Below are 14,645 nucleotides of genomic sequence, written 5' to 3'. Positions count from 1 at the left end.
GTCATTGACGGCTGTCAGTTTTCCACTTGCAGCAGAACTGAAGACAAACCTGGTCAGTGGGTGACAGTGGATCTACTGGTTCCCTACACAGTGACTTTTATCCAGCTTGCCTACAGAGAGGACTGCTGCTATAGTGATAATGTCCGAGTGGATGACACAAGGTAAATATATAGTTGGACAAGGTTGGATGAATGCATCTGCCACTATGTTTGAAGTGGATACTGTCCCCCCCAAGAAAAACTGCAGCATCAGCTGTTGCAGCAAATGCCAAAAAAGGATGTTTACCTTAAATTCATGAAGCCCTTTAGTGGCAGTAAGATTTATGATTCTTCATTAGGAGCAAGATAGGGAAATAGAGTGATGTTCCCAGCAAACATTGAAATGTTGAATGACTGCTGATTGAACGTCCGTCCATCCATCTATCCATCCATTTTCATCCATATATCTGGGGCCATGGCTATCAGGCCAAGCAAAGCACTCCAGACGTCCCTCTCCCCAGCAACACTTTCCACCTCCTCCTGGAGGACCCTGAGGCGTTCCCGGGCTAGATGAGATACATAATCCCTTCAACATGTCCTGGGTCTGCCCCAGGATCCCCTACCAGTGGAACGTGCCCGAAACACCTCCAATGGGAGGTGCCCAGGAGGCATCCCGATCAGATGCCCATTCCACCTTAACTGACCCCTTTCGATGTGAAGGAGCAGCGGCTCTACTCCAAGCTCCTTACCCTATGTCAAAGGCTGAGCCCAGCCACCCCACGGAGAAAAAGCATTTCGGCTGCTTGTATCAGCCATCCTGACCATAGGTGAGGGTTGGGAAGTAGATGGATCAGTAAATCTAAAGCTTCGCCCTCTGGCTCAGCGCTTTCTTCACCACGACAGTCTGGTGCAGCACCCGCATCACTGTAGAAGCCACTGTTTGGATGTCGTTTGAACATCCAAAATAAAAGTTGTGCTGACGCCTGCAACTTTAACTGGCCGTCATCTGAACGTTGTTCCTGGGGTGTCCTAGCAAAGTCGAAATAAAATATTCACACAAATGGATAATGAATGTTGACTCATACATGACTCAACCTCGCCTCCTGGGTAAGAATCTTGTTCTTGACCCATTCATCTACCACTACTTCCTGTTTCTTTATGGAATTTTTTTGCCCTTTGCACTATGTCACCCAACTTTCAGGTAGAGAGTCTTGAAGGCTATTTCCCATATGTCAATTTCAGTTTCAATCAATTGTATTTATAAAGCCCAATATCAAATAACAATTTGCTTCAGAGGCTTTACAGCATACGACATCCCTCTGTCCTGTCTATGTGCGATCAACGACAGCTTGGATAAAGACTTTTGGCTCTTATGAACAAAGCAGGCAAAAAATGTTGAGGCAAGAATATTATTTACATGTAGACATACATAAATGGCATAAATATGCTTTTTATATTTATAAAATGGGCATCCTGCAGTTTTGGGACGTAAAGTGGACATCACAGTATGGCTATCTGACTATAACCATTTCACAACCAAACAAATAAACTGTCAATAAAATGTCCTTGTATTATAAAAAGACTTTCTTTTTTTAAAGCAATAATATGAACACTATTTTCTAGATTGTAAGAGAAGTTCTGACTGGATCATTATTGGACATGGAAACAAAGTCCCCATCTGACCACTAACCTCATAACCATATTGCACTTCCTCGCATCTGACTGTGACCACTTTTGGCCATGTCACCATCTGACCAAGGTTTGCTGGGAGATAGGGCTGCAACTAATGTTTATTTTCATTGTTGACTAATCTGTCGATTATTTCTTCGATTAGTCAACTAATCATTTTTATTGAAAAATGTGCTAAAATGTTGAAAAATGTCAGTCTGTCTCTCCCAAACCCCAAAATTATGTCATCTAATTTCTTGTTTTGTACTCATGCCAAAGGGTTTTAGTTCACCGTTGTGGGAGTGTGTGTAAAGCTGCCAATATCTGAACATAAGAAGCTGCAATAGGAGTATTTTGGGGTACTTTTATAGTACTTTTCTATTAAAAATGACTCAAACTGATTAGTTGACGACTAAAATAGTCACAGATTATTTTTATAGTAATTGATTAGTCAACTAATCGTTGCAACCCTACGGGAAGAGCAACAAAGTCCGCAGAAGGAGAAGGTCGGGGTGGATGGACAGCTCAACAAAACATGGGACTTTGAAAGTGGAGAATTCAAAAGACTAGAGCAGATAGTTTGGGCCTTGCTCACTGTATCATTATGTTATAATTGGAAGAATTTTATTAAAGTCAATTTTTGGTCTCTGATAGCACAGATAATAACGTAAATATATTTAAGTCTGGATGAAAGGATAAATCAAGTTTAAAGGTAATTCAAGCAGTGTCATGAGCACCTTCTCTGTTTCTTTATCTCTGTTTCAGCTGTGACATCATCCCCAGTAGTTCACAATCTCTGGTGACCCTGGATTGCAGAGGGATTGTGGGTCGCTATGCGACTGTCATGCATCCTGACGTACCACCGCAGCTGTGTGAGGTGGAGGTCTATAGCACTCAGGAAAATTTTGAAAACAGATTCCCTCAGTGGCCCCCACCCCATGGTAGGCAGATTATACAGTTTTACAAAATCTTCAAATCCAACCAGAAATGAAAGGGTCATCACATTTGCAGATGACACTGTGATTTACATTATTATCTTGTTAAGATAATAGTCCTTGTTTATAAAACTCACAATCAAGGCTAATGTGCTGATTCCATGTTGATGGTGTATTCTCTGTTCTCTGTTCTGATCAAGTTTTTTCTTAAATTTGTTCTTAAGAAATGTCCTAAGCAAAGTTTTCGTCAGGTTCAGAACTTGTTCTTAAGCAGCAGAATTGTTCGCATCTCTTTTCTCATCATGAATTCCATGGTCCTCCCAAGTTGACAGCACATGCCAGTGGTTCCTAATTAGCACAGTTTAATGCCCTATAAGCTGCTTTGTTATTTTTGGTCCCTCTTGCCCGACACACCAGTGGTATTTTCTGCCTTGATCTATCACTAAATATTAGATGACAACAATTCTAAAAAGAAGACAAAATGAACCTAATCAATCTATTAGATGACATGGTTATGCTTATCATGACTGATATCAACTGAAGAGTTAGTTAGGTGTTTATTATTAAAGGCAATGATGCTTTTTGTAAAATAATCCAAATAAAATATTATTGTAATATATATCCTATAATATTATGCGACTGTAGAATTGAGCAAAATTCAGTAACCAATTACTTTTCACAAACATGCACAAAATGTGTGTAAGAGTGCTCATGAGTGTGTGTGGATTCTGTTCTTACCTGAGAATAAATCCCAGATAATAAATCATTGGTGAATGTCAGAATCTTCTTGAAAACTGCATAAGTGGGTTTTAAGGTTCCTCTTTGACCTTTTAGTGATTTGATAAAGCCTAATAGCTTGTTTGCAAATTATGTGACTATTATGATGTGCAAAATTCAGATAGAGGACAGGGAGTGATAAATATACAATGTGAATTGGAAATTCAGAGGGACATGACTACAGAAAAGTGTTGGATGAACGTCCAGGCAGCAGGCATTGTCAGAAAATTGAACACCATGTTGGATGTTATCCATACATCCAAGTGATTTTCCCACAACATGACTGATTTGCTCAACGTGGACATCATCACTGTTACAAATAACTTCCTCCTTCAGATCTCCCAGTGTTACTAACGTTACATGGCGAGCCAGTACAAGAGTCTAATGGACTATAACTATTTTGTGGTCGTGAGTAATATGCTTGAGTATAACTGTCTTTTATATTTTAACTTTGTACATGGATTCACCACTGTCAGGCTACTTTAGCCCCTTTTTTGCCTACTAGGTCAGTCGTGCTCAGAGATTTGGTGGAACACTGTCAAAAAACTGTCATTCTGCATATTGTAAGTGCATCCAACTCCAGGTGTGTTTAAGGCAGGATTTATACATCTGCATCGAATTGACGCCATACCTATGGCGCAGACTCTGCGTCAATGTAGAGCCTACGCAGTACCCTGTGCGGTAGCCTGACGTGCACCTCCCCAGAAATGTAACTACACCTTAAAATTATCTTTGTCAAATGTTGCTTTTGTTTCTGACTTCATATGAGTAGAGAGAAGTCCACTAGCCGCTAGGGTAATTTATACAATGTGAAATGCCATAGGCTTGTGCTAAAAACATTAGCATGTTATATATGTGTGGAAAATGTGTCCAGATAAAGACAAGTGCTTTGTCTGTGAATGCTGTGAGTTATAGTGAAGCTGATTTGTGTACTTGTGTTTGAAATTGTCTCTATTAAGCCATGTTTAATGTGTGTTTAATGTGTGTTTTGAATCAACTAAATTTCACAGCACTTACAGAAACCTCCGACTAGTGTTTTGGAGGTGTAACTGTAGAGTGACACAGACACACCACCGCACAAGTATAAATGCTCACAACAGCGTAGGCCACGTGCGTAGGCTATGGTGTAGGGTCTGCCGTACAAGTATAAATCCCCCTTAACTCGGTGTTTGAACATTAGCATTTGACTTTAGTGGACTTTGCTACTCCAGACTGAAGACAGAGGTTTTTGCTCCACATCTGCTGCTGTTTTTCATTGAGTTTTATTTTTTCCCCTTTATGTTCTAATATTTTTGGGACTTAAAGTGGCCCTTGCTTAGGCATTTGGGCAGTGGTGGTAGTCTTGGCTCAGCTGCCCTCCATCTGTACAGAGCACCAATATATGAGGTCATATGCAAAGAAGCTTTGTAGACTTCTCTCAGGCAAGTAATAGTCCTCCATCATATCTTAACAAATAAAGTAATTGTTGAGTTTCCCTTTTTATACCAACAGATCACTGCTCCTCTTGCAGCCGTGACTACATTCTCATTCACAATGAACCTAAAACCTGGTTTGAAGCCTAGACCTACTGCAGAGAGAGGTACACTGACCTGGCTACCGTCAGCAATGTTCAGGACATGAACGGGGTCGTAGACAAAATGGAGAATACCTTCACCGACTTTTGGATCGGGTTGTATGAAGATGTTGTAACCTGGAGGTGGTCTATGTCAGATGAAGGTCACTATGGAGACGGTGAAGCTGAGTTCAGGAACTGGGGTGATGGTGAACCCACCAATGAGAGTGGCATTCAGCATTGTGCCGGCATACAACATATGGGTCAATGGAAAGACCAGGACTGTGACTTACTCCACTACTTCTTATGCTTTGATGGTAATATTATGGAAAATATTGTTCACTTGTTGAAAAGATATCTGTAGTTGATGAGTCGGTCTCTTGTCTCCAAGGAAAAACTAAACTGTTTTGTACTAACTATAAATTTTGGATGACTTAATGGGACAGTTCACCCCAAAATCAAAAACACAAAATTGTTCTCCTACATGCAGTGCTATTTATCAGTCTTGATTGTTTTGGTGTGAGTTACCACGTGTGGAGATATCGGCCACAGAGATGTCTGCCTTCTCTCCAGTATAATGGAATTCGACGGCACTCGGCTTGTGGTGCTCATAGTGCCAAAGAAATACGAGAGGCTTGTGACGGTGTGAAATGTTAACATTAATGGCATCCTCCTCAGCTGAGCTGTAATGTTAACTCGCTCAGTGGTGACATGAAACTGCTCACAATAAGGTTTGTGGATTATTTTGAGTAAACGAGCCATGATTTCTGGAGAGAGACATTGCTATTAAGTTGTTTTTCTGGTACTCACACCAAAACAATTGAGACTGATAAAAAGCACTACAGGTAAGAGGACAAATATGCATTTTTGATTTTGGGGTAAACTGTCCCTTTTAATATCATCACCTAGTTTCCAAAGCTTATCATTTTTTCCTTCCAGGAACAAGTGGCATTCTTAGTGTGTCCATGCGTCATTAATATTTCTGTGGTCTCAGGCAGAAGCGGTGCACCAGAAACAAAGATTCTTGTGGAAACAGCAATGAAGTGGACTGACGCTCAGCGCTACTGCAGGGAGTACCACACAGACTTGCTCAGCGTGAGGAACCAGGCTGAGAACCTGGAAATCCAGAGCATGGTACCGGCAGGAAAGCTGGCCTGGATTGGCCTGTTTATAGACTCCTGGAAGTGGTCAGATGGGAGCTACTCCACATTCAGATACTGGTCAAGTAGGCCACACAACAGCTCAGGAGAGGGTCCGAACTGTGCTCATGTCTACCACAGGAAATGGAGTGTAAGGTCCTGTGACACCGAATCTATGTTTCTTTGCTACTGTAAGTGTCATACTTGTTTATGTAAGCTTTGTATCAGTGCACAAGAAATTAAATGATTAGTCAACAACAAAAAAGTATTTTTAAAGCAAAAATATCCAGTGGCAGGTGTAACTTCCTCCTTTGTGAGCAATGAAATGGGTGTTCCCCAGGGATCCATCTTAGGACCCCTTCTGTTCAGCCTTTACATTAATGACTTACTATCAGCCTGCATGCGGTGTGAAGTTCAGATGTATGTAGACGATATGGTAATTTATGTTCATGCATAAAACAAATAAAACTAACAAGCTGCTGCTAAACTCACTACAACAATGACAAGTGTTAAAAAAGGCCTAATGATTCTCACCTGTCTCTAAATGTTAAGAAGACTGTTTGCATGTTTTTTACTAAGACACACTCTACATCAGACTGTAATCCTGAAGTCTATGTGTCTGGAGAGAGCATCCAAGTAGTGCCTCGTGTTAAATATCTTGGTATCATTCTCGACTCCACCTTCTGGACTCCTTCAAAAAGCAAGTCAAAAAAGTTTTGCAAACAGCCAAATACAATCACATTTTGGCTGTCGCCATCTTGGATTTTTTGAAGCCGGAATTGATCATATTTGGGCAAGAGGGTGTAGTTTGGGAGAAGCAAGGAGTGGATCTGAATCATGGACTGTAGTGACAGCCAGTCACTTACTCAAAGGCCACAGCCTTAATTATGCGTGACTGTAAACCTTAAAATTTACATAATAAACAATAAACTTCATTTATATATTGTATAGCACCTTTCAAAACACACTTATAAAGTGCTGTATGATAAAGCTAAACACATTCTTAGCACAAGGAGAATAAAACAAAAACAAATTTATTTTCATTGTAATAAACCTGAATCAAAGGCTGCCTGAAAGATCAGAAATTAATCTTAAAAGTCCCTCTGTGCTTTTAAACATTGGTCGACAGTGATGCTTCTACTACTGCAGTCAGTGGACTGAAACATGTTAACAAGCAATCACACCAGCAACTATTTTTCAGACTATAAGAAGAGATCTGTGGTGAAGATCAGCATTAACTCTGACATGAGTGACCCAGTCATCCGACAACAAATCTTAAACCAGGTGAGAAAGAGCACAGATTGTTTCACGTGCATTCATAAAAGTCTACTTCCTTAGTGATGAATAGTTTATAAGAGCTGTAGCTAATCATATCTAAGTTGCTAATTATTAAACTATCATAAATGTAAAGATTAATATTTTGTGTATATTTCCTAGCTGGAGGCAGATATGAAAAGAAAGGGCATCACTGATTTCAAGATCCGCTGGTTGACATCCAGAAGAGTTTCACACAAAGAGGCACCACAGTAAGACTTTAATGTCAATTTTTCCAGTTTTTTTTTTTTTTTTTTTTTAAATTTAGGTCACTTCTGTTATTGCTGTTGCATTCCCAGTGTATTAATCCTGCTCCAGGAGACTTTTGTCCAAGGAAGGAAATTTTGTGGAAGGAAATACAATAAACATAATTTACCATTTTTTCTCGACGAATTAATGGAGATTTGGTCTAAGCAACAGCTAACGATATTTAAAATTTAAGTCTCTTCTGTTCGGCAAGTACAGTTTGAACTAATAACGTACACAAGTCAAAACAAAGGCGATGAATACTGATATCTGAGGAAAATACCGTTTTAATTTCAGTTAGTTAGTTTCAGTTGTATTTTTCTCACAAGTGCTGTATGTAGCCCAACAAAAAGGTAGTTGATTGATTGTTAAGTCTAAATCCTGGGACATCAAATACCAGCGCTCTTTGGGTCTCAGCATTCAACTGTCTTTCTCCAAAGTTACAGGCTGCACTTTTAATTAAAAAAAAAAAAATATATATATATATATATATATATATATATATATATATATATATTGTTGTTAATGCACTTAATGTACTTGTCTTTAAATACTTGTTTTAAACCATTTTTTCTGGGGGTTTTCCACCCTTTTTGTCTTGTCGTCTTTCTGTAAAGTGCTTTGTAATAGTTCTGTTTTTAAAAATTGCTGTGTAAATAGAGTTTGTCTGTTTAGTGACTTGTAAAACTCCAGTATAAAGCCTGTACACTGACCTGTTTGTGGAATACAGCTGACTTGAAAAAAAAACACAGTAACTTGTAAAACTTGTACAAGTTAATATAACTGACTTGTACAAGTTTTGGCATTGTAGATAAATATGTAAAGGTCAACATGTCTACTATCAGGGCAGTACAGAAGTACAAAACAAATGTTGGCTTATATTAGAGTTGGGCCTAGTTCTTCAACCTTTCTGTTGACAGATAAATGTGCAACCATCTGTTAATCTTTCATTCAGTACCATCAACAATATAGGCAGTCTTGTCTGCATTCTCTGCTGTGTTGTTCTGCATGTTTACCTGTAGAGGGAGTCAGACTACAGAGTGAGTGTGCTGCCTTCTCTCCAACAGGTACATGCCGCCTGAGGGAGGTGAAACATGAATCCTGCTCCAGTGGTGCACCCATTTTAAATGTTATCACTTAGTCAAATAGGCATTAGTACTGGTTATCAGCATCATAGATATAGGTTAGAAGGCTCTTGCTACACTGACCAGTATATTCAGAATGCTGTGATCATCTTATTAAACAGCTGTTGGCAAAACGTTTTTCTGTTTCAACAGTGCTGTTGTTAACGTGTGGTTATGTTTAGGCACAAACCAACTTGGTTATGGTTAAAAAATAAATAAAATCATATTTTGGCTTAAAAAATCTGCATTAACTGGCACAAAAGCTGCTTGAAATTCAGCAGTGGGTCACTAACAGCAGTCACATTTTGGGGCCAGAATGCTGCTGAAAAAGCAGCAACTACTCCCCCAAAAAACACCCTTATTTCATGGCAGAAATGCTGCTAGAAATGCAGCAATAGGTCGCTAAAAACAGACCTGTATGGGGGTAAGAATGCCGCTGGAAATTACATGACAACTCGTTAAAAAGAACACCGAAGTTTGGTGGCAGAAGCACAGCTGGAAACACAGCAACAGGTTGGTAAAAACAGCTATGTTGATGGGCAAGAATGCAGCTGGAAATGCGGTAATGACTCACAAACAAACACCAGTGTTCGGGGGCTTAAACATAGCTGACAACGCAGTGATGGCTAACTAAAAGCAGCCATGTTTGGTGGCAAGAATGCCACAGTAAATGTGCCCAAAAAAAAAAAAATCCCTGTGGGGGGCTGAAACCGGTGATGGGTGACTTATTAAAACCTCATATGGGGCAAAAATTGATGCAAGTGTCATCAAAAAGCACCCATGTTTGGGGATACAAATCCAATGGAAACACAGCTGAAAGTGCAGCTGGAAACATCATTGATAACACCACTGAAAACACTGCAATGTGCTGCTGAAAAATAAACATTTGGGGGCACAAAAGCTGCTGGAAATGCAGCAGTGACTTGCAAAATAAGCACCTATGTTTTGGGGCAGAAATGCCACTGGAAACTCAGCAATGGGTTGCTAAAAACAGCCACATTTAAGAGCAAGAATGCAACTGGAAAAGCAGTGATGACTCCCTAAAAAAACACCAAAGTTTGGTGGCAGATGTGCCGCTAGAAACACAGTGACGGGTTGCTAAAAGCAGCCACATCTGGGGGCAAGAATGCAAACCCATGCTGAAACCAGCGATGGGTTGCTAAAAAGTGCCACATTTTAGGGCAAACATTGGTGGAAGTGCAGCGATCTATCACCAAAAGCATTGCGCATTTGGGGGTGCAAACGGCGATGGAAACACCACTGAAAGTGCAGTTGGAGACATCACTGGAAACACTTCTGAAAACACTGCAGTGTGCTGAAAAAAATGTTTAGGGGCAAATACACAGCTAAAAATGCCACTCGAAGTGCTGCTAGAAACACAGCTGGAATGAATGAATTAATGAATTGTTTATTTTCGTGTCTGGCTGTTTCAACACAGGCCAACCCCTTATGGGATTATTTAGACACATTTAAAGAAAAACATCATTCTAGTGTCATCACGCTGACACAAAACAAAGAAACACCTACATCTGGGAACCCAAATGCTGCTGGAAATGCTTCGATGTCTCGTAAATGAACAATCTGTGTAGTTGTTTGTTGTTCTCGAACAGTGGTCTGCAGCTTGGCAGGCTAGGTGTCATGCCATCCACCATCCCTGACAGAGGCAGCTCATACACATGTCGCTGCATAACAAGAAACATAGCTGTTAAATAGCTGATAAAAGCATCCTGAACATACTAGTCAGTGTAGCACGAGCCTTCTAACCTCAATCTATAACACTACTAATACCGATTTAATAGAGCGATAATGTTCGAGTGGGGTGCACTCTTGGACTGAAGTTAAACAACGTGGACTGTACTGGAGGGAATAAACAGTGACAGCAGAGTAAGATGAGAAAAGATTGTAAACAAATGCAGTATTTTTAACCTCTTATTTTTCATGCAGTTTATGTAGCTGAATGTAAAGTTGTATCTAAGTTGCTTTGGCCACGTGCCTTTTCAGCCCAAAGTCTTATACACACAGTTGCAATAAAATTAAAGGATGAAGCTGACCCTTATTTATTTAATTTAATTAATTAATTTATTTGTTATTGGTCAGATATTACAGAAGCAGCATTACGTGCACATAAGGGGAATACTTTGACATTTTATAAAATAAATATATTTACTTTCTTGCCATGAGTTAGATCAGAGGATCGCTTCACTGTCATGTCTGTACAATTAATGTGATGCTACAACCAGCAGCCGGTTAGCTTAGCTTAGCATAATGACTGGAAACAGAGGGAAACAGCTAGCCTGCTCTCTCCATAGATAACAAAAGCATTTGTTTTACTGTTGCCAACATTTAATATTTAAGATACTTGTATGTTTGCCCATGAAAATATTTATAATACAGATTGTGAATAAAACTGAATAAACTTGAAAAGCAGAGCTCACTAGCTCAGTCAGTCATCATGTATAGTGATGGCCAAATGAAGCCTCATGAACCACTTTCTTTATTTTCTGACCCCACCAGATGGCGCTCTTGGTTTAAAAATAAAGGCTGAAGGACTGGCAATGCAGTGTGCTTTCAAACCTTTGTTGAACAGACAGCGCCATCTGGTGGCTTCAGAAAATAAAGACAGTGGTTCATAAGGCCTCATTTGGTCATCACTGATCATGTGCACTCTGTGTTGTTGTGTGTTAGTTTTTGCATTTTATGTCCACATGTCTCTCGTATGTTAAATCTTAATATTCACAGAGTAATGCTTGCACATCAGAACCACTTAAAAAGTCTGACATAAAAAAGGGCCTATCTTAAGAACTTTTTTTTTTTTTAGTAAAGTTTGATAACAAAAATTCTGTTGGATCTATACATATATTTAATTTTATTATGTTTTTGTGCTTGGAAATGTAACATAATACTGACTAGTCCATACCCATAGGTAGCTTTGTCACTTACCTATGCCAATCCTCAATGCCTATGTGCAGTTTCACATAGATTGACCACGTCAGTGAGTAGAAAAACGTGGGACAGACAGAATGACTGACTGACAGAATGACACACTGACAGTTTCCGTGATTATGTACAGCATACCATACCATGACTTAGTCATACCAAAAATTAGAAAAACACAACAACACTGGGCCACAGGGGGAGCCACAGCGATTGGTCGCATTTTAGCCATTTTTAAGCATTTTTCTGTTGTTATAGCGCCACCCAGTTGCCAATTAGAGTTAAATTTCTCCAGTCACCTTGAGGCGTCCTGTTCTACATATCTACCAAGTTTAGTAAAAATCGATATGGTGGTTAGGCCTAGATAAGAAATTAGCTCTCTAGCGCCCCCATTTTGTTTGATGGGGTCAATAATGGAGGGGTCCCCTCAGATTATGTGTGGTCATATGCCTACAAAGTTGCATGGTGATCGGTGAAACCCTTGAGATGTTATACACCTTTATGTGATGAGCCACGCCCTCCGCAATATTCATTGCCTTATAGAAGCTCAGGTTTAGTAACTTTTGCCAAGAGGGAACTTTAGATATTGGTCCCTAGATTATGTTCACCCAGTTTCATGCAGATTGGTCAAACTTCCTAGGAAGAGATCGATTTTAAGTGTTTTTCAAAAAATTCAAAATGGTGGAAAATCTATATAACCAGAGGTTATGGGTTCTTGAGGCAAATTTGTTCCTCATGAGGAGAGGCATCTCTGTGCAAAGTTTCATGTCTCTACGACATACGGGGCATGAGATATGCCCATTCAAAGTTTGCGATTTCAATCAGTTGCTGTAGCGCCCCCCTTTGGCCAGTTGATGTAATATTGCTTCATTCTCATCCTCCCATGACCCTCTACCACTGTGCCAAATTTCACATGGATTGACCAAGTCAGTGAGGAGAAAAACGGGGAACACACACACACACACACACACAGTTTTCGTCATTATATAGTAAGAAGATTAACAGCAGTGAAACCAACACACAATCAGTGGTTTTGAGATTTTTAATATTTTTCTGGTAATCCTACACACACAACAATAATTTTTAATATAGTCAGATATTTTAGAATTCAGGAACAAGCTTGGTAAGACTTGCACAGCAACACTGACGCACAACACAAGCACAAAGGTGGGCAACCAGATGTCAGCATCTGGTAAACAAATCACCTTGGGTTTCCCCGTCACTGCTGATCCAGTTTTGCATGAAATGACTAAACTTTCCATAAATGTTCCTAACGCACCACCTGAGCTCCTGAACAGAGCTGGTTGAAGAAGCTTTCATCAGCAGGAGCGGTAAGTCCTGTTACACATACACAGCATGTTCTAGTCGATATTAATAACGGACCACATTATGTTTTCTCTTCCTTTCTGAGTGTGATATACTTATGGTCTGATATAAGTGAACATATGCCGTGTAGTATGATTTTTATTCTTCTGGTTTGCAGATTAAATAATGTGGCTACAAAGTGTCATCTCCTTCATTGGTAAGAACAATGTATAAATTATTGGAACAATAGTTTTTCATATTATTGACTGTAATAGTTGTTGAAAGATGGAAATAACACAGTCTGCTTTTTTACATAGGGATTCTCCTTTTGTTTCAGAGGACCACTGCTTATCTGAGTGAGTAACTGTTCAAAGCAATTTAATTTTACATCCTGACCACTGTTAAACATGTTCTGTTTATTTTATTATTAATAATGCGTGACAAAAGGTACCATATGCTTTCAAAAACACATGATGTGAAGACGTGGTGAAAATGCAGAGTAGTTAGAAGGGCATTGCTAAAGAGCATGGAAATACTGGTCTGCATACATGTATTTGGGTGGTTTTTTTTCTTTCTTTAATGATCAGATTTACCTATTTGTAGTTTTAATCATCTGGTACGTTTGTTTTGGAGAGAAAGAGACCTTTGCGGATTATTCGTCTCCCGGTGAAAATTCTTGAATTACTATCTTATGTTATAAGAGAAAAAGAAGTGACCACACATTAGCATGTGTTGGACTTGTCACTGTCTGTCTGTGGATAATTTGGCTTGCTGTAAACACTTCCTGAACATCTGGATCAGAAGGTGAGCAAATCATGAGAGAAATGGGGTGAGTGCTCGAGCGTGGTTTGGGACACATTTTCCCGACCAAACCCAACCCGAGTCCGAGACAGTTATAACCGACCAACACTTGGCCATAGCACAACACAGCACCATGTCAAGTGGGCTGAACCCGAGCCAAATTTCTTATTTACTATCCGAACCTGGCCCGACCCCTTTGGGTCTGACGGGTCGTGTCGGGTATCCACACTTTGGTGAGCACACAGTAGCATGTTGTAGGTGGGCCTCCAAGATGCCGAACAGCTTCAGAGGAGCAATGATTTGTAAATTGCTTTACTCAAGCGGCAATAATCGCCTGGTCCACCTGTTTTGGAGAGGAAGGCAAGCCCTCATTAAAACATGATCCAAATACAGTAAATACAAAGTTTGTCTTGAGACTGTCACAGAGGTGTTGATTCTGCGGTATTTCAGGACACCCCAATTCCCTTGTTGTGCCTCCGCAACATAGCATCATGTTTTCGGGTTATCTGTCTGTCCGTCCTGTTCTTGTGAACTTGCTATCTAAGGAACATCTGAAGGGAAAGTTTTTAAAATCGGCACAAATGTATACCAACTATAGTTTGGATGTGCTTCCTTTCATAAATGTCTAAACTTCTACCCAAAGCACCTCAGCAGTACCACCACATCGACATCGCCCTGACCTGGTATGAAGCTCAGAGCTTCTGCAGACTCAAGTTCACCGACCTGGCCACTGTGGACAACATGAGCAACAAGAACAAGCTGGTCAGTGTGCTGGGCAGTCATGTGACGTACAGCTGGATCGGGCTTCGGAAAGGAACGACTCCCAGGTGGATGTGGTCCGATGGCAGGGGCAGAGCGCACTTCACCAAGTG

At 40.1% G+C, this 14,645-nt stretch overlaps 1 protein-coding gene across 1 annotated transcript; it reads left to right on the top strand.

Annotated features, from left to right (window-relative positions):
- The first annotated feature begins 12 nt into the window (after positions 1-12).
- LOC125883934 (lymphocyte antigen 75) lies at positions 13-9,182 on the top strand. The gene is made up of 7 exons (XM_049568597.1): positions 13-161; positions 2,412-2,587; positions 4,850-5,227; positions 5,905-6,240; positions 7,251-7,333; positions 7,487-7,575; positions 8,677-9,182. The coding sequence occupies exons 3-7, from the start codon at positions 4,975-4,977 to the stop codon at positions 8,705-8,707; spliced, it is 792 nt and encodes a 263-aa protein (XP_049424554.1). The 5' UTR covers positions 13-161; positions 2,412-2,587; positions 4,850-4,974; the 3' UTR covers positions 8,708-9,182.
- Positions 9,183-14,645: the final 5,463 nt, after the last annotated feature.

Source organism: Epinephelus fuscoguttatus, linkage group LG23 (assembly GCF_011397635.1).
Source record: "Epinephelus fuscoguttatus linkage group LG23, E.fuscoguttatus.final_Chr_v1".
NCBI classification, from domain to species: Eukaryota; Metazoa; Chordata; class Actinopteri; order Perciformes; family Serranidae; genus Epinephelus; species Epinephelus fuscoguttatus.
The sequence above is the reverse complement of the archived record's forward strand: the minus strand, read 5'-3'. Positions and strand labels throughout refer to the sequence as shown.